The 22,143-nt window shown below is 32.5% G+C and overlaps 2 protein-coding genes and 2 pseudogenes across 2 annotated transcripts; all 4 read left to right on the top strand.

Moving 5' to 3' along the window:
• The first annotated feature begins 2,174 nt into the window (after nt 1-2,174).
• LOC128171801 (putative 2'-deoxynucleoside 5'-phosphate N-hydrolase 1) lies at nt 2,175-5,325 on the top strand (annotated as a pseudogene).
• Nucleotides 5,326-10,892: 5,567 nt separating this feature from the next.
• Nucleotides 10,893-13,348, top strand: LOC128171769 (uncharacterized). The gene is made up of 3 exons (XM_052837551.1): nt 10,893-11,507; nt 12,299-12,346; nt 12,619-13,348. Exons 1-3 carry the CDS (start codon nt 10,913-10,915, stop codon nt 13,272-13,274), a joined length of 1,299 nt encoding a protein of 432 aa, XP_052693511.1. The 5' UTR covers nt 10,893-10,912; the 3' UTR covers nt 13,275-13,348.
• Nucleotides 13,349-15,238: 1,890 nt separating this feature from the next.
• Nucleotides 15,239-17,002, top strand: LOC128174072 (ankyrin repeat and KH domain-containing protein 1-like). Its single transcript, XM_052839708.1, has one exon. The coding sequence runs from the start codon at nt 15,239-15,241 to the stop codon at nt 17,000-17,002; it is 1,764 nt and encodes a 587-aa protein (XP_052695668.1).
• Nucleotides 17,003-19,151: 2,149 nt separating this feature from the next.
• Nucleotides 19,152-20,147, top strand: LOC128171789 (uncharacterized; annotated as a pseudogene).
• The last annotated feature ends 1,996 nt before the right edge of the window (nt 20,148-22,143 follow it).

The raw sequence follows: 22,143 nt of genomic DNA, 5'->3' as shown, positions 1-22,143 counted from the left end.
GTCATTGGAAAATTGTCCTTGTTACAGGACAAGTAATCCTATTTAAGATATATCTAGCAAAAAAAGGATTATTGTTAGTATGCATTCAGGTATGACAAGATGTTTATGTTCTTAACTTTGCCTTATGGTCCAACCACCTGTGTTAAACATAATATGATACTTTATTCAGATCATGAATGTAAGTGAACACAGATGTAAGAAACGCAAATGTAATATGGAAGGTGTTTGTTTTTTAAGAAAGAAATTACCCTACAATTAAATGTTATCAAAGAGCAGGTATGTAGATCTCCTTAAGAGGTAAACAGCATAAAACCTGATGCATCTGGTAAAAAAATAATCCCTGCATTTACTTGGTTATGGCTGTATAACTCCCATCACACGATTCTCACGTGGAGTTTTTTGGCAAGTCTTCAAGAAACCTGTGCCATACACTTATAAATGTTTATTTGATGCCTATTTGATTAATGCTTATTCTACTATCAACCAGGCGCCAACTGTAAGTAGAGAGATTTCAAAATCAATATTTGATAAGCATCGATGACCGGAACCATTTGATACCATTTTTAGATCTCCTTAAGAAGACAGTCTCTATATAGATATATTAGAATATATTAGAATTTTAAATATAATATTTATTAACATATTTTCTACTAAATACAAATTTATAGCCCTAATCTTTATTTGTTAGAAAGGGTAAGTAGATCGGGTGGTTAATTTGTTGACAACCTACGCCTCTTAAACTGTCATATAGGCCTATAATTTATCATGATATGTGTAATACCATATTAATTAAATTGATGACATATTAAATGTATATGCATAATATGATAACATATGGTATCATATCGTTACATGTAATCATTGCATATTTAATGATTTGACTAAATATTGTACTACAAGCTCTAGTCTATAAAATGGTAACGACATAGATCGATATGACGAAAATATTACTTTAGTGTTATAATTGAATACCTGGTAATAGTTAATAAGGTCAGGATTATTAAAATGTCACCTCTAAATCTTTTTTTAAAAGTTTATAATTTTTTAACGAAAATTATATATAAGGTTTGAGAATTTATAAGAGTTCAATATGATTCCTGTCCACTTTCATATCGGAGCAATAGAGATCAGGCTCCAAAAAAAGATACTCAACGAAAAAAACCACACGAGAAGGGTCTTTCTTCAGTGGAAGGTATTTCAATGTTTATGATGTGAATTTGTATTGAATCTCTGGTCATTATTCTAAGGTTCATAAGTATACGGGTCACTATTCTACAGGTCATTACTCTACACGATCATATTTCCACAGGGCCACTGTTCTGTAGAGATCCTTATTCGTGTCTACCACGGGAAAATGGAATTATTTTCATCCATGTATCTTTCGGAAAAAAAAACATTTTCCTGCCCCAGAAACGATTCCCTCACCTTGACTGATGTCTGTATTTACAATGTTATGATGCATAATTTAGCTCCTAAAAAGTCAATCTTTTGATATGTTTAAAAATATGTCTTAAGTAGACGTTATAATCTACATAACGAATGATTCATTAGATAAGGTCATATAAACAATCTCTAAGCAACAGTTTTTTTTTTACCATTTTTAAATGTACTGAGCATGTTTTCACCCATTGCTAAAAAAGAGATATGGTGTCGTCCATACAGCTACTAACAAAACCATCAACCGGTTCCCGTAAGTTGTAAGTAATGAATGTATTAATGTAAATATTATTCGACAGATCTTCATTAAAATTGATTAAATTGTCTATATATCTGCTAATTTTGTTTTTATAAATAAACATGCATAGATTGCATCGTCTTACCGTGTAAAACTCAGAGGTTGCATTAACGCGGATAAAAAGCTAATAAGTAATTATGTTTGATTCACCTTTAAGAGTGAAGGCGTGAGGAAAAAAAACCTCGATGGTAACCGATGAGACAAAAAACAAGGTGTATTATGAGTCCACAGGAAAGGTAAAAAATGTGTGCAGTCATCCAGAACGATCGATGTCGGTAGCTTTCAATTGTTTAAGACGTGCTGCATTTTAACAATGCTGTGTACACGAACCAATGAAATTTTGTCTATCTTCGAACAATGACCGATACAAAGTTATCCTAAGGTAACCATCAAGGAATCGGATATATTTGTTTTTCATGAAAACCACCTTGAACTCAGTTGATAATGTTCGTAAGATTTTCATTTGGGCTTTACATGCTCATGGCTCTCAATTTTGAAAGTTTCATGAAGTTTTGGATTTAGATATACTAGTGTTTTAGTGAAGAATATTTCATCCTACAAGTAAAACATCCATTAACTGTAAGTTGATTGACTTGAAAATTATCATTCATACGTAATACGTGCAAATTCGTACTAATTGTCAAGAAATGCAATGACAATTGTTAAAAAAAAAAGAAATTAAAAGATCATAAAAATAAAAATGGTCTTTTTATTATATTATAGTAGAACTAATAACATAGTAGGCATTTGAATACAAATGATTATTCGTATATCATATTCGAATGTGACTCGGTGTTTATTTCATTAGCACCTTTTATAAATGAAAAATTTGAATATAAGAAGGAGGTACATGTATCAAGAAACGTTGATTAAATTAATGTCTTACAGCAGGACATTAACAGTGAATGCCATGGCTGAAAAACATACAATCTACTTCGCCGGGAGAATCACTGGAGGGAGAAAGTATGCTGATTTATATCAACGAATTGTTGAACAGTTAAAGACATACGGCAAAGTTTTGACAGAACATGTGGCAAACCCAACAGTTGAAGCCGGTAAAATAAAACATAGAATATTTTTTGCAGTTATTGAGTGTATACAATCGATATGGAGAAAATGCGGTTTGATTCTTTTTACTTTCGCAGATGAAGACAACGCGGGATTAACTGACGTTTTTATACATGATAGGGACATGGACTAGCTATATGATTGTGACGGTAATATTTGTAAAAGAGAAAATAAAACTTAATTAATGAGAGGCTATTCTTCTAAAGGTTCTTTAACAGTTCTATTTTTCAATAAGTCATATGAATAACAATATTTGAATCATATTTTTGATGCAAAGCAAAAACGAGAGGCAGTTTTACAAAGTGATATATATCGACCGAGTTCAAAAACTCCCATGAATAACCACAAATATTTGTATATATGCTAGCCATGCTAAACAATTACTTACTTATTATCATTTGCATGTACTAGCTAAGGATTATTACAACGTACATTGCATGATTTAATTAATAATTTTTGTTATTATCGATGTTTTTCTATTTGACGAAATGTCATTGCATAACAAACTATTTAAAATCACAAAGCATTGTTTCTTTTCCCATTGTAGTCATTGTTGCCGAAGTAACACAGAAGTCTCTGGGAGTGGGATACGAGATTGGAAGAGCGGTTGCTCTCAACAAACTTGTCATTTGTCTTTTCCGTTCTGATTCTGAAGAAAGTAAGATTTTAAGATTTATATTTACCCGCTAAAGACAACATTCCAGAATAGAATGATGTTTGCTAATTTATCATTCTTAAATTCGAATTGTTCATAACCATACAAAAGAATAATATATTCTTCCGATTATTTTGTAGTTTTTTTTTTATTTACTATCGAGAGGTTTTGTTCTGCAGGGTTATCACCGATGGTTGCAGGAGCTGTTGGAGAAAAATTCTTCGTATACAACTATAAAGAAGATCAATTGCCTGAAATTTTCGCAAAGCATTTGAAATGAGTTTTCAACATCTTAAAATTTACGAAAAAAACATCCTCTTTTAAATTGCTGTATATATTTTTTTATAAAGTTAAATACTAAGTTTTATTTTTTTTTTAATGAACATGTGAAGTTATTCGATGTTTTAAGAAAATTGGAGTTTTCTTCCTTGTGACAAAACATATCTCTCTTAGTTTAGTTTCGAACGTTTCGTTATGAACAATTTCCACTTCTCAAAAACCGCTGAGCAAAACATGATTTGGTAATCTTTTATAGTTTTATGAACAAGTTTGTGTAAATGTTTTAATAATTCATTGTTTAATTTTAATTGTTTCAAGTGGATGCAATGTATAAAATTGTATAATAAAAAGTTTGCTTTTCATAGTTTGATCAGGATGTCAATTACTAGTAGTTCTCAATAAGTGGGAACTGCGAAATCTCCGAAGATTGAGCCACTCTCAACTCATATGTTCCACAATTTATAAACTTTGTAGAGAGGGAAGGAAACTATTTTTTCACGAATCACTTCAAAATGAATTTTAATTGTTGGCAGACAGCTCATATTGTTACACAATTTATAAACTTTGTAGAGAGGGAATTATAATTGTTGACATACAGGTTTAAGTTTGTATATACATGTAGCAACTAAACAAATAAAGAAGGTACGATTGATTCTATTACTGTACATGTACATATTTACCTAAACGACCTTGGAGTCAATGTATGTGTTGTTTGTATTGTACTACTAGTATTATGTACTTCGTTATTCTTTTTGCTATACTAATGCTTCATACATTTTTTGTAGACATCAAATTTAGTGGATTTCTCGAAACTTTAAATTTTTTAATGTTACGTTTACTTTAGACAATAGGCCAGTTATCATCCCAACACTTTGAAATTGAAGAAATTGCGATTGTTTTTAACAATTAGTTTCCTGTGACATTTCAACAAAATATACTGATATTCGGATGTTTTACATTTTTTGGAGGAAACCCCGATATATGGAGATTTTTAACAAGTATTTTTTTATGCAAATACAAACAAAATAGAATTGGACATGAGGCTATGCCTATTTTAGTTCGCTCTCCAAGGATCAAAGTTACAACTAATGTTTCAGTTACATTTGAAATAAATAAGAAAAGAAGTTACAGAATATAATATGTTCATAAAATAATATGAAACATGTTATTGAAGCATTTAAGAAGTTGGAATTCATGTAGGATTAAGAACAGAAAAACAAAAATGAGAAACAAAAATACCAACAAAAACAAATAATAAAAAAAATGGAAAAAAATAATAACAAAAAAAAATGGGGTTATGTAAACAATTGAAAGAAAAATTATAATAATAGTGAATATTTTATATGAAGTATATAATAAGAATAAAAGATATACGATATCGAGTGCATGTATAGATATGAGGATATGCAATATTATTAATAACAGGTATTATTTAGATTCTTTTGTTGACTTGATATATTGTTTAACTGCTCGAAAACTTGAGCAGTTGGTTTTAGAGTAAAGTTTTTCTATCGCCGAAAAGTAAAACATGTAATATTTGCTCATAATTGAGATTGTTTAGGTTTATTACGGGCCGCCAGATGGCGGTCCGTTATTTGATATACGTTAAGATATTATTAACTGAGTTTCTGCAGGGTATTTTTTTTTGTAGAATATTATGCCTTTTTTGAGGATTAAAAATATTTGCATGTTTTATGCCTTAAAAAAACAACATATTTTTTGTTTTACTCGTAAATGTCAGGCACGTAGCATTGGAAGAGGGAGGTGCAGGGGGACTGACCCCCCACTTTTTGTGCAACAAAGAATTTTTTAAAATTACATACAAAAAATTGAATTAACATGGAGTTGCTCCCCCCCCCCCCCACTTTTATGGAACCATGTAAAAAATTGAATTGAAAATAAGGACATAATCACTGAAATTGAAGTTAAAGATACCCCCTTCCCCCGGATTAGGATTTTCAGGACTTTAGAAAGAAGCATTTTCCCCCTTTATTTTGGCTTGTCAAGATTTTTTCGACGAGTCTGCCCCCCCCCCCTACTCCCACTTTCAAAAACGATGCTACGTGCCTTAATGTGAAGAAGGTCATAGTGTAAGGCCCGTTTTAATCGAGGCTACATATTATATCTATTTGGAAAATTTCAGAGCTTTTCATTCTTTTCAAAACAATATATCGGAATCGGCATCCGGTACATACATACTATAAACCTGAAATGATAAAGACATGGATGACACGAAATTTTCTATAAATGATATGCGTCAAATGAAATGACTTTCTGTGTGTATTTATCATAGTTTAATGTGAAAAAAATGTATCGGAATCGGCATCCGGTACATACGTACTATAAACCTGAAATAATAAAGACATAGATGACACGAAATTTTCTATAAATGATATGCGTCAAATGAAATGACTTTCTGTGTGTATATATCATAGTTTAATGTGAAAAGTGGTAGAAAAATATCTTGAAATGGCATCCATATCAATAATTTACGGAAAAATATGAAAGATATGAAAATTTAAATTGACCTGAAAATTTGAGCTGGCCTTTTTTTTTTTTAATTTTTAATACTTGTGAAAACATCAAAATTAGATAACTAAAATTAAATAACCATGATTATCTTCATTAGCTGAAATGAATATAAGATTTATAATTCTATTATCCGGCTTATTTTTTTATTTGAAAATTGTGCATATACGTTTTAATTCAATACAATGCAACGAAAACAAATGGTTTGAAATACATTATTGTTGAATTTTGTATTAGAATAATGAACAAAGCAATGTGTTCTCCATCACTTCATACCATGGCAATGGTCATAAAATTACCGTTAGAAATGCTTACAGTAACGAACTCGATTCGTTATATGATAGTTAAATGTTAAACTCAAAACGTGTTGCTGAAAATATATATTGAAATTTACCATAAATATTAGTACTACCAATTCATTATTTTTGTCTTTGTGGTGTGTGTTTTTTATGTAAACAATCAATGATTCATACAACAATTATATTTTTTGCGGCTCCATTTGACGCTTGCGTTAACTTGTTTTCTTGTATTATTTTGAATACATTAATGAGCAATGTCTTGTGATTACTGTAAGCTGGACAAGCAAGGAAAAAATGAAGATTGTCTTCACATTTGTGACCACAATTATTACAAGTGGAAATGTCACGTAAATGTTGATTAAAAATGTGAGCTTGTAAATAACTGGGTTTATTTCTAAATTGACAGTGAGCTATATTTTCTTTGCGATTTCCATAATTGTAAACTTTCGCACTTTTTTCGAAGTCTATAGAATGTTTTTTAAAGTACATTTTTGAAAGAGAAAAAAGGACTCATTACATTTTGTTTCCAATAGTAACATTATTCAATAACTGAATAGTGGATGGCAAGAAGCTGTTTTAATATGTAGCTGTCCTAGACTGTGAAATAGCGAAGTTAAATTTACCAACATTACGAAAACATTATAAAAAAAATGACATTAACAAACCGCCAACCTTGTCAAAAATCCATAAAAGGAGAAACAAATTCAAAGCAGAGAAACACGGACCTCCAAAATGATAGAGGTAGGATCAGGTGTCTAGGAGAAGTGAGCATCCTTTGCTGACCGTCGCACCCGCCATGTGCTCTTTGTCACAATTGAGCAAGTCATCGAGGTAAATGTCAAAATCGAGAAAATGTCATAATATGGAAAAAATTAAACGTTGTTGATTTGGTATGTCTTTATTGGTCAAAATACAACGTTAACACGAACGTCCAATACATCGAAGGTAGGGTCAGGTTTTTAGGAGAAGTGAGCATCCTCTGCTGACCGGTCACACCCCCAATGCGCTCTTTGTCGTAATCGGGAAAAACCCTGGAAAAGTCCGTAGACAATTAGGTGTTAATTATGGTCTAACATTAATTAGATGAGAATGCCCAACAAGAATGGCAAAAAGAATTTTGATTTGTAGTCAATCGACAAAATTGGAGAAACGCCAAGTTAACCATACACCCTTACATCGACATACCTGTAGTGAGCATGATGATCCCAAGGTCCGATGAATTGAAACCCAAAATCAAATGATGTAAATTAGATAGAACTAGTCAATAAGAAACCTGCTTTTCAAGTACTTTTTTAACATATGATCATTAAAAAAAATCTACGGTTTACCAGTTTTAGAACATTGTTGACTTTCAAATTTAAATATTTACAAATTAGCCCCACTTTGTAATTAATAATTTGGGACTGATTTTTTAACATTTGTCAGATATTCATAGTGATAAAATCATATTTTGTTCAGATATTTTTCTTCCATATAATACTTAAGGAAAAAATCGGAGAGCACAATCAACAAAGTCAAAACCTATATATTTATTAATATATCTGGGAAACCCATCGACTGTTTATTATTTTATTTTTAGATTGAAAAACAATTCTGAATCATTAAAGTAGAAAACTTTGAACTAGTTGATATGACCGAGGGTTACACGCCGCATTGTAAATAAAATGAATGCAGCGCTACCATATCATAAATTGGCCAATTAAATTATCAAGCTAAAGCAAATGCTAAAAGGTTAAAGTATGGGACGATCACGATTAAGTATTTGCCAGATAACGAGAGTAATAAACAGGACGTGAATATATTTTTAATGTAACATAGTGCGCTAGAGGCCTGGATGTAAAAAGGTAAGTAAAATTCTTGTTGATTCATGGAATAATTGTATTTACTTAGTTAAAGTGTCAGCTTTAATCAAAAACATGTGTATGTAGGTATAGTGTTGATAACGATTAATGGTCTTGACCCAATAACGGTTTGTGTAACCGGTCGGCAGGAGACGCCCACCTCTCTATAGCGCCTAATACTGCCTTTGATTTTGTTGTTGTCCATGTTGCTCTGCTTTGAATTTGTATTTCATTTTATGGATATTTGCGATAATTGATAGTTTGATATTGTCATGTTTCATTGATATACAAACAAAACTGTTGTTTACCTTATGAATGTGAAAATTCCAGTTTTAAACCTGAATGAATGTGTTAGACATTATACAGTTGTTGACTTGGGTTAAAGGCAACAGTTGATCTGTCGGACCGGCTCGCAAACTGTTGCCCAATTGCCCGAAACACAGTCAACAATTGTTTTGTTATACCCCTTCTTATCAATGCCATGTTATCGCAGAAAGTGACGTCACCGGTCAACAGTCTCTTAAACAGACACTGTTAACAGTTCCAATCTAACAGTTCCAGTGCAACAGTCAAAATGCTGGACTATTTTGTATGGAGTTATATAGTAAATGTTTATGTATTAAATAAATAAGAAAATAGACAATTCAGCTTGAAAAGGATCATTTACTGGTTTATCTAACCTATGTAATTTGTATTTCTGTTGGAATTTTGAGTTTGAGCACTGTTGGTTATCAGTACACTTTATCTTAATACAATTTTACAATAAAACTGTGTAAAGGAAACATTATACATGTAGGAAAAGATATACCTAGGTCTCAAAATATAATAGAAGTCGCAATTCAGTCAATGTATTCGATTTTGATGAAATTGTAGAGTGTAATTTAAACGTTCTAGTAATTCGTTAAATCAAATATTGACTTGATTTAACGTCACACATGCAATAATTATCTAACTTGTATGTGTTTGCTTTGTTAGACTCCTTCTATAGGGTGTTTAAAGAATTCAAGTTTCTACATAAAACATAATAATAACACAGTGAGTTTTAATATACAGCTCTGCAGTCTTTTGTAACACGTAAATATATCAAATGTTTTATAAACATGTTAAATCAATGCTCTTGCAGAATAGAAAATAAATTTGATGCAAACCTTCCTAAAATGTATTAATCAACAATATTATTTAAATCCAAATCTTTAACAAAAAGACATCTAAACACACAATGATTCAAAGAATTAAAACGGTGGGTTTTTTTCATTAAGAATGAATAGACACTAAAAATCGTTGGGTTAATATAAGACACATTCTTTCTTTTGTTGTTGAATTAAGAAAACATCAGATTAGCTTATTTTGTTAAAATATGATGCATAATTCCAAACAATCAAGCTCAATCTTTTCAATTTTTCTGCATAAAAATATTTCATAGTTTTTGTATGAAATTCTTGTTAAAAATATATCTCCAGAACGTTTGTTTGTAATTAACCATACATTTTCGATACATAGTTAAAATCATATCTAAAGACTCCTATATACATGTATAAATTATATATAATGATTTAAATTTTGTGGTTAATCCATATCAAGAAATTTTCAATTATATCTTCAAAAAACAAGTGGTTGTATCCTATCATCGAGTTTACTGCTTCGTTGATGTCATCATTAATTGAACAGTTAAATTGTTTCCTATGGACAAAAATAAAAAGACAAAGGAGAGTATAACTTATCTTTGGGAAATATTGCGAATTAGTGTTAAATGCATGGATAACAACAATATAGGCACACATGTGCTGCCAGTGAGAGAAATATCAGATCAATCACGAAGACGTACTATTCAATTGTTTGATAGGACAATGTAATATTTGTTGGTTTAAGTCTGACTTAAAAGTTAAATAATAATTGTGGACGGACAGAATTAGCAAACAGGCATTAAATCAATAAAACATCATATTAAAATGGAACAGACAACAACTGTTGTTTAGGGATATCAAATAGACTAAAACCATTCCAACCTTCACGAAGCCAGATATCTGTTACTGTTTTATAAACTTGCCAGAGTCGTTGCCTAAATATTAAAAAAATCATTCAACGTTTCTATTAGAAAAATTATACAAATTAAAATACATCATAGATAAAATGTTATTTTTTCCTTTAATTTAAAGGATTATTATTTTTTTAAATAACATATTCTGTCTTACCATTTTGAATTTGTGAGACTAAAAAGTAAAGTGAATGGGAGATCAAAATTCAAGTCTCCTGCAAATAGTGCTTACCAAGCCCCTAAACTATATATATGAAAGTATCGGAAATAATATATGAAAATAAACGATAAGTTTGATTTTGTCTAATTATTCTACTAAACTATATACTAACCAAAAATGCATATTTGGTGAGAAAAAAAAGCGAAAAATTATACATGCAGTGCACTTATCTAATTAACAAAAGTAACGACCTAATACTTTTAAAAAAAAAACCTTTTTAATTTCAGAACAAATGGTACCGGGATTTACAAATGATGGCTAACTCAAAGTATTCATCAACGCGGGAAACCACCAACCTTGCTCGTGTAGCCCGCATTATATTGGGTCCTTGTACTGATGTTCTTTGTGATGTTCTCAAGAAAGAGATTCCCCCTTTAACTCTGTCCCAGAAAGTAAAGACATATTTAGCTAATTTACCAAAACGAAAACCACCTCCAATCACCAAAGAACAAGAAAGGATTATACACAATGGAAACTACTCAGACTTTGATATAACTTTACTCTTTTTTCTTTTGCGAAATATATCGAACATTTCACCACATGCAAAACAATGGGGAAATGAACCAATCCTAAGTGACAGGAGTGTGTCAGCAAACATTGAAAGAATTCGATTGATAAGAAACAAGTACGGGCATTGTACAGATATATCAATTTCCGACACCGATTTTAATAAGAAAGTTCTAGAAATGTCCAGCATTATTCAGGATTTGGAAAAGTACCTGGGCACATCTACTGTTTATCAAGACGCAGTTGTTGAGATTGGAAATTGCTGCATGGACCCTGAACAGGAATCAAAATACATCAAAGAACTGCTGGATTTGAATAAAGAGATTAAGGATATCTCAGGTAGCTTTTTTATTTAAAAGACATGAAATAAATAATATTGTTATATTCAGTAGTATATTCTCACTATATAACTCTATATAGACGAATAGTCAATAATTGTAATATCAGCTCGTCCGACAAAATATTGACCGGTCAATATTTTTTAGATATTGACCGGCTAGGAATAATCTCTAGAGAACATTCCCTCTATTTCAAATAATCGCCTCTGATTTGTTGATTCGTAAACGGTGAAGTAAATAATTCTTCGCGACTCCAAAACAAGGTGACGTCATAATAGACAGTCAGTCAAGGCAAGTAAACAACGAACGCACAATGCGACGGTTTGCTATCATAACGGATATAAGGATTTGCTAATTACTGTGAAGTAAAATCAGGTAGAACACCTGTCTGATAATTCTAACGGTCGGCAGAATATCACAAGTGACCGTTTGATGCTGAGGATATTTTGGAAATCAACTTTGCACAAAATTGAATTCGTGAATTCTTTGTTGAGCTGAGAAAATTACGGCGATCTGTTTTCAATTAATTTCTTAAATTTTGGTTTGTTTCTTCATATAACAAAACAAATGACCGTGTTTTCCGGCAACATTGATTTTATTAGCCCCCTTGGGACGAAAATATTGCCCTCCGCTTCGCGTCGGGCAATATTTCGTCCCTCGGGGCTAATATAATCAATGTTGCCCTCAACCCAGTCAATATTTGTATAATATTATCTGAATTTGACAGGAATATGCTCTATGTGTTTTTAACGATATACTAACAACAAACTTTGATTTTATCTTCATTAACAGAGAAAACAACGCTAATAGAAAATAGATGTGTTCCTAAGAATGTGACAGGTATTTTTTTTATATTCAGTCATAATGGTAATTCTCACATTTTTAAAACTTGTCCAAAAATACATCATTAAAGTCCGTTCAATAGAAAATAAATTACTGTCTCGACACTTGGTGAAATAACTTGATGTTCTTAAATTGCTATACCCGTCTATATCAGTAGTGTCAGCAAAGCATTAACGTATTTTAAAACGTTTATATCGAAACCATGATTCAGTTTGATTCAATTTGAGTAATTAGATTTTTAATACTAGGCAACATATTTTTTTTCTCAGTTTTGTATAAAAGGGATAGTTTAAGATGGGAAGAAGATGACAAGGTTTTTTTAGAAACCCACAACTTCCCAGTGATGCTAAATCAAGTCAGGAATCAACCATACATAACGTTTGTTGGTGCCCCAGGCTCCGGAAAAACGGCAACGGCCCGTCATATTGCTCTAAAACTGCAAAAGGAAGGGTATGAAATTTGTCCAGTAAAAGAAATTAACAAAATTGAGGATTATTGTAACCGAGGCATTCCCCAGGTATTTGTTATCGATGATGTGCTAGGAATTTTTGGATTAGACGAACATGAACTTCATATGATAAATAAGTACAGCGAAAGACTTAGAGATCCAATCAATCCAAAAACCAAAACACTAATGACGTGTCGCGAAGCAGTCTTTAAACATGAAATGATATCGGAATGTATTTTGATAAAACGGGAGAATGTAGTTAATTTACAAAGTCGAGACAATTCATTAAATGATGACGACAAACAGAATTTGCTCCAAATGTATAATTTAGACAGAGATCTACTGAGCTCAAAAAACTTAGCGTCATCGTCAAGAATGTTTCCATTTCTATGCAAACTGTATTCGAACAAAAAGGAGTTGAAATTTTATGGACCAACCTTTTTTTATCACCAGTTCCTTGTATCATTAAGGAAATGAATTCACTGAAAATACATAACAAACACCAGTACGCCTCGTTAGTTTTATTGATGGTTAACGGAAACAGATTGTCAGAAAATATATTAAACAATGAAAATGATGGAACAAACGAAAATCAGAAAAGAAATAATTTGTTTGTTGAGATGAAAGGCAACGTCCTTAGAAAATGTAAAGTAAGTTCAACCACAGAAAGCTTTGATTTAATTGATGCCTTGTTGCAAATGGAAGGGACTTACACAAAGAAGAATGGCAATGAGTTCACTTTTATTCATGATTCTATGTTCGAAATTATCGCATATCATTTTGGTAATATTTTTCCAGAACTAATTTTGAAATACGCGAGTAGTGATTACATTGCTAATTATATCAAAACATATCAAAACACCAGCCAAAAAAGAAAGATTGAAAATGAATGCAAAGATGACCAATTCAGCGAAAAAGATCATGAAAAAGAAGCTATCATCGACTTATGTATACATCTGCATGAGTCACAGAACCAAATGCTAGCTGAACGATTGTTCAAAGACGTACTGGATAAGGAATTTTATAACGTTTTTGGGAACGAAGCCTTAAAAAGTCAACCATTGCTTCAATCCTTTATTGCTTTGTTGGAGAAATACTCGTATCATAATCTACATAGTTTACTCTTAACAGAATCAGAGGACTCCAAACTTTACACGTGGAATGATGGACCACAAAATACTGTTACGGAGAATATGAAACGCTTGTCTCTGAGATATGATGCCCATTCTTGTTTGATGGATGAAAGATTGATCGGATTCCATAAACGGATTAGCAGTGTTAAAGGGATAGCGTGGATAATTTTGTTTGGGCATCATGAAATTTTGCAATATATTTTAAGTCGAATAATAAAAGAAAATGGAAATGTTGATGACCTTTTTGTAAATTCCTTTAATAAAAATTTCAACATGAATCAGGATGTTGCTGAACAAATGGTTTCTTTTAATCATAGTGCGGTCGGTGAAACATTAAAAATAGAAAACAATATTGGAGAAGGCCACAAGACAGATAGTGATAGAGATAGATACACTGTTACTGGCGCAGATAGTAAAACACATGTTGAGGCACATGTGGATACCTCTGTTGATACATATTACGAGCCAGTAATTATAGAACAATGTCGCCTGCTTTCTCTCGCTTGTTATTCTGGAGATAATAATACCGTACAAATTTTACTTCAACAAGTCAATGCAGACACTCTAAATTTTATGTTTCATATTTCAATATTTGTTTGTACATACAATCCCTTAATCATTGCTTGTAGATGTGGATTCCAAGATATTGTCATGGAACTACTAAAAGCTGGAGCTGATGTCAATATACGTGGTCTCTCTGAAACACCTCTAACAGCTGCATGTGAAAATGGACAAACTAGCATAGTTAGAGCGTTATTGAAAGCAAGTGCTGATGTCAATCAAGGAACACGCTTAGGTACTCCATTACAAATTGCATGTAAGAAGGAATTCATAATTTTAGTTGAAGAGCTGATAAAAGTAAAAGCTGATGTAAATCTGAACGTTCCTCTCATAGATGCGTGCAGAATAGGTAATTTGTGTATTGTAAAAAAGTTAATAAAAGCGGGTGCTGATGTTAATCGTTCAACATACGGTGTAACACCACTATTAGCGGCATGTTTCAATGGACATTTTAACGTAGTTAAGGAGTTAATAACTTTTGGGGCTGATGTAAATATAAAATATGAAGGCGATCAACCTAATCAGAGGGAATACTTGTACACAATGAATGAGTCAGTGCCGCGTGGTATGAACATAATGATAGAAGAACCAACACCACTGATTGTTGCATGTTATTACGGTTATTTCAAAATTGTGAAACTTTTGATAAAATCAGGAGCTAAAATTGATCCAAAGAATAACGAGAAAATTACACATAACTTTCCAAGCTTTTGGGACCATTTGAATATAGTCAAACGTTTAATCCAAATGGAGTCCAATGTCGACTATAATAATGCGTACGAAAGATCACTTATATCTGCATGTGATTGTGGTCAGTTAGAAGTAGTTAAACAGATGATTAAAGGTGGAGCTGATGTTAATATGCAAGATGGGGGTAAAACGCCGCTTATAGTTGCATGCTTTAAAGAACATTTACATGTAGTTAAGGAATTGATTAAAGCAGGGGCAGATGTCAATCTAAGAAATGAATTTATTTCACCACTGCAAGTAGCCTGTTATGAAGGACATTTGAGTATAGTCAAAGAGTTGACTAAAGCGGGATTAATAAATGTTAATAAAGGGCTAATTGGTGCATGCTTTTTTGGACATTTCAGTGTAGTTAAGGAGTTGACTGCATGTCATGTTGAGGTCAACCTAAAACATGAAAAAGAAACACCGCTAACAACCGCAATTATTATGGGACATTTAAACATTTTCAAAGAGTTGATAAAAGCGGGAGCTGATATTAAATTAACTGGAAGTAGAACACCACTGACATGTGCATGCTATCGTGGACTTATCCATATAGTGAGGGAATTGATAAAAGCGGGAGCCGATGTCAATCACAGCGATGAAAAAGGAACACCGCTAACAACTGCATGTGAGGGAGGACACGGTGATGTGGTCTTTGACCTAATAAAGGCGGGATCTGATGTTAACCAAAGCGATGGAAACAGCACACCACTAACGATTGCATGTGAAAGAGGACATGGTGATTTGGTCAAGAGGCTAATAAAAGCGGGAGCTGATGTCAATCAAAGCGATGGAAACAAAATACCACTTATAACTGCATGTGAAAGAAGACACAGTGGGGTGGTTATGGACCTGATAAGGGCGGGAGCTGATGTCAATCAAAGCAATGGAAACAAAACACCACTAGCAATTGTATGTGAAAATGGACATGATTATGTGATCGAGGAGCTAATAAAAGCGGGAGCTGATGTCAATCAAAACGATGGAAACAAAACACCACTAACAATTGCATGTGAAAGAGGACACGATTATGTGATCAAGGAGCTAATAAAAGTGGGAGCTGATGTCAATCAAAACGATGGAAACAAAACACCACTAACAATTGCATGTGAAAGAGGACACGATTATGTGATCAAGGAGCTAATAAAAGTGGGAGCTGATGTCAATCAAAACGATGGAAACAAAACACCACTTACGACTGCGTGTGAAAGAGGACACAGTTGTGTGGTCGGGGAGCTAATAAAAGCGGGAGCTGATGTCAATCAAAACGATGGAAACAAAACACCACTAACGACTGCGTGTGAAAGAGGACACGATCGTGTGGTCGAGGAGCTAATAGAAGCGGGAGCCGATGTCAATCAAAACGATGGAAACAAAACACCACTTACAACTGCATGTGAAAGAGGACACGATCGTGTGGTCGGGGAGCTAATAAAAGCGGGAGCTGATGTCAATCAAAACGATGGAAAAAAAACACCACTTACAACTGCATGCGAAAGAGGACACGAATTTGTGGTTTGGACACTTATAAATGCGGGAGCTGATGTCAATCAAAGCGATGGAAACAAAACACCAAACACAGCTGCATGCGAAAGCGGTTCTTACTTTGTCATGAACTATTTGACATTGGCTAAGGCTGCTGTCAATCAAAGCGATGGAAAAGGAACACCACTAACGACCGCATATTATGAGAAATGTATTTTTTTTTATTTAATCATCCTTTCAAGAAAGCTGGAGCAGTTGTTAATCGATGTAATGGAATTGAATCAGCGCGGGTAATATTGTGGTCAATCATTTGATAAAAGCAGGGGTCCATTTCAATCAAAGCGTTAGAAACAGGACACCACTTACCGTTGCATATGACAAGAATCATTGGATCGTTGTAAAAGAGCTAAATAACGCTACCACTGATGCCAATTAAAGTAAGAAAAGCAACAACAAAAAGAAAAGAAGAACAACACAGTGAATGTTAGATTGAGCATTAATAGGTGCTCTATAACCTGATAAAAGCTGATGTCAATCAAAGAAATCAAAACAAAATACCACGTATAGTTGCATTTGAAAAGGGCAATTATATGTGGACTATTAGCTAATGAAGGCTGAGGCTGACTTGAATTAAACCGATGAAAACAAAACACTTACAGCTGCTGCATATGAAGAGGGATCATTGGGAAGTCAGACCAGTAGACGATAGATCGGGGCATTGATATCCATTTAAGTGATTAATACAAAACACCACTGACAGTAAAACCGAAAGTGGACAAAAACATGTGGCCCAACAAAGGTTTGATCTAAAGTAAATCATATCGATAGAAACAAAGAGAACCAACAATCTTATTATTGCTGTATTAAAAAAAATTAATTGTCCACGATTAATACTGGTGCCAATGTAAGTCGTCCAAGCGATGGAAAAAACAATTTATAGCTGCAGACACTTGGTATTTTCTTTTTTTCAGATGCTTAATACAAATGGGAGTAGATAAACTTTACTAATGGCCGTTTCCTGCTTACATTTTATATTTAATCCAAATGTTGTCAGAGAGAGAGAGAGAGAGAGAGAGAGAAAGAGAGAGAGAGAGAGAGAGAGAGAGAGAGAGAGCGAGAGAGAGAGAGAGAGAGAGAGAACATGTATAATGAACCAATGTCTCTCATAGTTTTTAACATCTTCAATATGTTTTATTGCAAAAAATATTTCAGTAATAACACTTACTCAAATTTAATTTTAAAAAAATATATAACAACAGAATATATACGTAGGCGTAAGGTGCAAGGTCAAGATTTCACCAAAACTCACATACGTAATTCAAAATTCTTAGCCCTCTATATTGTTTATAATTTGATAATTAAATTTGAATAGTATTATGAATTATAAAATAGTATATTACAATGATTTAAATATAAAGTTTAAAATTAACTTTATCATAATTATGATATCAGTTCAATGTTCCTAATTCCAGCTATGTTTTTTTTTTTACTTTGCAGTAATGTTTACACTACCAAGTCAGTGTGCTAACATATTTCTGATATGTTGATTGTTTTTATTTACCGCTAAAAAAACTGCTACATCATAAACACGTTGGTTGAAAGTGTTTGTAAAATGTTGGGTGTCAGAGATTTTAAGTGATTAACAATTATAAAATAAAAAAAAGATTTATTATCGTGTTTCAACTTTATTTATACATGTCGAACATACATATTTTAGGATTTGACAGGCTAGGATAAATTAATGTTTATGATACTATTTTAACATTTTTATTATAGCAGATAACATGTATCGCTGATTTGATATTTTTCGATGTAAGAGCCATTAAAAAAAAGAGAAATTTTGATCATTTCGAATTTTATTAGATACGGTGTATAATTACAGTTATTTTGTATCAGGCGACTTATCGTATCGTACATGTATTATATCATACCATATGTCTACATGGGTTTGTTGTGATTTCGTTGTTTGTTTGTTTGTTTTTTTATTTCAGCGTATGCTATTGTATTTGTTGTATTTATTTTTTAAGCTGTATTTTGTAATGCAAAATGTTTATATATGTAACACCTCTTTTTATTGTTATAAAATAAACTTTAAAAAGCGAAAAAATTTACATGTGGAGCAATTCTGCATGTATATATTGAGACAACATTGTACAAAAATGTCCGTTAAAAACAACACAAGCTGCTTATTTAGTATTTATGTATATGCCAATATTACACTGCTCATGAATATTTTGAAATATGTTTCGAACGTTTCTTTTTTTAACATATCAACATTGCATATCTGCAATGACATTAAACAAGTTTACTAAAGACTAAAATGTCTTGCAATATGAATTATGTACTAAAATTGAAAATTTTATAAGTGCGCTTTGGCGCACGCAATGAAATTATAATTTTATGAGTAAACTGAAGTAAGGTATAATGATGTATACTTCCGCGTTTCCTCGATTCGCAAGCCCTTTAAAGTTATCGGGATCGAGATCCAAATATTATTAAAACTTCCTTCTTCCGCTGGCTTCGCTCTCGAGCAGACGTACTTTTTTCAGACAAAGTATAAAATCGGATTTAATCGACTTGTTTTGTCGAAAGTTTTCGATTTGTTTTTCGGTTCAATACATTAAACAGATAATAAAGGCACGTTGTGCATTTCCTTGACACGTTGTGTGTGTTTTTTTAGGCACGTTGTGCATTATTGCAAAATAAATAGCAACATGAATGACTCGGAGAGTGACCCGTACGAATCGGTACAAAACTCTGAGAGATCCGATATCTCTGATGATAATGATAGTCATCAGGAAACAGAGTTGCATGACAACTCTAATGTTATTTCTTTAGAGGCAGAATCTGATGGAGAAAGATTTGATCCTACAGAAGGTGAGAATTCATTCTCGCTTGATGGCAGCGTGGCTACTTATTGTCAGAAATATTTTTATCAACATCTGACAGAAGACAGCATCAAACGTAACATTTTAGAAGCTGCCCCCGTGCCTGCGAATGCTTTCTGTACACCTCCCAAAGTTGATGATTTTGTGGAGGATTTCATAGATTGTAATGCTTTGAACTTTTTGAAAATGCAGAATAAAAGCCTGACATTTATTCAAAAGAAAACGCTCAGATTATGGGGCCGTTGGCAAAAATCTGGCAGGCTGTAGATGGGGCACGGAAGGGTCAGGAAGAAAATTCAGAGTTCACAGTTCTCGACATGCTGAAACTGGTAGAACAAACAGTTGTTTTAGTTGGTCAAGCTAATGCCACGTGTTTGTACGAGCGGCGTGTTAATTTCTTGGCGAAAATAATGAAAGGTGTTAAGAAAGCGAAAGAACATCTTAAGACTAATGAGCATGATTTGAGTAGAGAGAAGGATGTGCTCTATAGTGAGACAGTATTTAAGGCTCTTGACAGAAAGAGCAAAAGCAGAAAAAGAGCCAGAGAGTAAAAGTACGTCTGCTCGAGAGCGAAACCAGCCGAAGAAGGAAGTTTTAATAATATTTGGATCTCGATTCCGATAGCTTTAAAGGGCTTGCGAATCGAGGAAACGCGGAAGTATATATCATTATACCTTACTTCAGTTACGAAATAAAATCTCCTTATTATAAATTTGCTTTTATATGACAGCGCCTTTTTGTGTTTTATGCCTTTACTTAGATAAATACATAAAAGAAACATTGTAGTGTCATTATTACGTCTTTTTAAAAGAGACACGCCCAATGAACAGAGAAATACCGCGTCAGATCTCGCTTTGTGTACTATTTTTGTTTAATTCTCTTGATTCTCTTTCATGTGAAGTAGATAAAAATATTTCTGAGTTTGATTAGATTAAAAAAAAAATACCCATGAAAATATATATATCGACATAAACATTACAGTCATGTTCAGTTATTTATCCGGTAATATCAATAACTATAAAAGCATTTGAATCTCGGTCGCTAATTAGATGATGATGTAATGATAAGATACAATTTTACAACATACCAACATGTACAAGTGTTGCTACGTAGGAAAGAACTATATGTTAAATACAAAGAGATGCACTCAAATATATCTCCAAAGTTCATTAATCGTTCTAATAATGGTGTTTTTGTACGTTATTACATGTACAGTGCTGCTATCGTGAAAGCTGACAAAACAATCCTATTTTTATCCTGCATCATGTATCCTGTATCATATCCTTAAAAAAGCTCTATCCTATCCTATCCCATACTGTCCAAATTTAGAAATAAAGGTTAAATAAAACGAAATTTAAGAACATTATTATTTTATTAACAATGTATCTACTGTTGTAATAATTGAAACGTCTAATTAATAAATAAAACCGAAAATCTTTGGAACGAGGTAACTTATTTACCTGCGCATCGTTGATATTAAATTGTATGCAGAATGTACTCAATTGCGTAAACAAAGGAGTAAACGTAAGCAATTAAAGTTTTGCTTTTACTAGATATTATGTGTAATAATGATTTCAAAGAAGATGAAGAACTTTTATTTATTACTTAATCATACTATTAATCAAATGCTTGTCCTTACATGTATAATAAAATATTAAGAAAGAAAATCGGTAATCGGATAATTCGGTCACCAATAAATGTAAACACAATTCGGTAAAGCATTACTTTATGAATAAAGTATTCATAAAGTAGTAGTATAAACTACTACTACTTTATGAATAAATTAAAATTTCGCATTTGTTGCTTTATCACTTGAATGTATTGATAAAATATAAATTCTTACGCATTTATAGTAAGCTAACATGACTTAATTTGATATGTTCGGTTTATTATCGGGTTTTATACGTCCTTGCAATCGGCCATCGAAGAAATTATGTGAAACGTAATATGTACACCAAAAAGCGTTCGTTTCTTGTTAAGATACATGTCCACTGAATGTCAAATCCTTCGTAGACGGAATACTTCTGTTTTCCTTGTTGAAGTCTTAAAATAAAGCATTACAACTTTTTATGGATAAATTTTACGTTGCATTGTGCAGCCTATACACCACACTTACACTGTTTCCGAATCGACAAAAATGTCATGCGCATCAATTTTCTTAACCACTTTGTGACGGTCTCACTTAAAAGCGCACGGGAGCGCCCAAGAGCGCCTGGGATATTAAAATAGCGCCCGGGAGCGCCCGAGGAGCAAAAATAGGCGCCCGGGATCCTAATTTCTTCTCAGATTGGTCTTAAAAACTGTTTCTGTTAACATGTATGTATACATTAGAATAAAAATCCGTGGAACTTTAATAATGCAGCAAACACGAAAGACAACTACAAATTATATACTTCTCTGTGAAAGTCATTAATATTACATAGTAAATAATAAGGAAATGAAGTCAATTGATATCTATATGATTTTTTCCACTTAAAGCATCATATATGTAGGTTTATGTTTAAGTTGTCTATAAATTCAATGTGTGTAATATCGCGTGTCATAATC

This window comes from Crassostrea angulata, chromosome 2 (genome assembly GCF_025612915.1).
Source record: "Crassostrea angulata isolate pt1a10 chromosome 2, ASM2561291v2, whole genome shotgun sequence".
Taxonomy (NCBI): domain Eukaryota; kingdom Metazoa; phylum Mollusca; class Bivalvia; order Ostreida; family Ostreidae; genus Magallana; species Magallana angulata.
The sequence above is the reverse complement of the archived record's forward strand: the minus strand, read 5'-3'. Positions and strand labels throughout refer to the sequence as shown.

What these genes read in the sequence shown, in the direction of transcription:
- LOC128174072 (XM_052839708.1), top strand. Translation starts at nt 15,239, where the DNA reads ATGGAGTCCAATGTCGACTATAATAATGCGTACGAAAGATCACTTATA.
- LOC128171769 (XM_052837551.1), top strand. Translation starts at nt 10,913, where the DNA reads ATGATGGCTAACTCAAAGTATTCATCAACGCGGGAAACCACCAACCTT. An exon ending in AGAGATTAAGGATATCTCAG is followed by an intron (nt 11,508 to 12,298) that starts GTAGCTTTTTTA and finishes CTTCATTAACAG; the next exon opens with AGAAAACAACGCTAATAGAA. An exon ending in TGTTCCTAAGAATGTGACAG is followed by an intron (nt 12,347 to 12,618) that starts GTATTTTTTTTA and finishes TTTTTTTCTCAG; the next exon opens with TTTTGTATAAAAGGGATAGT.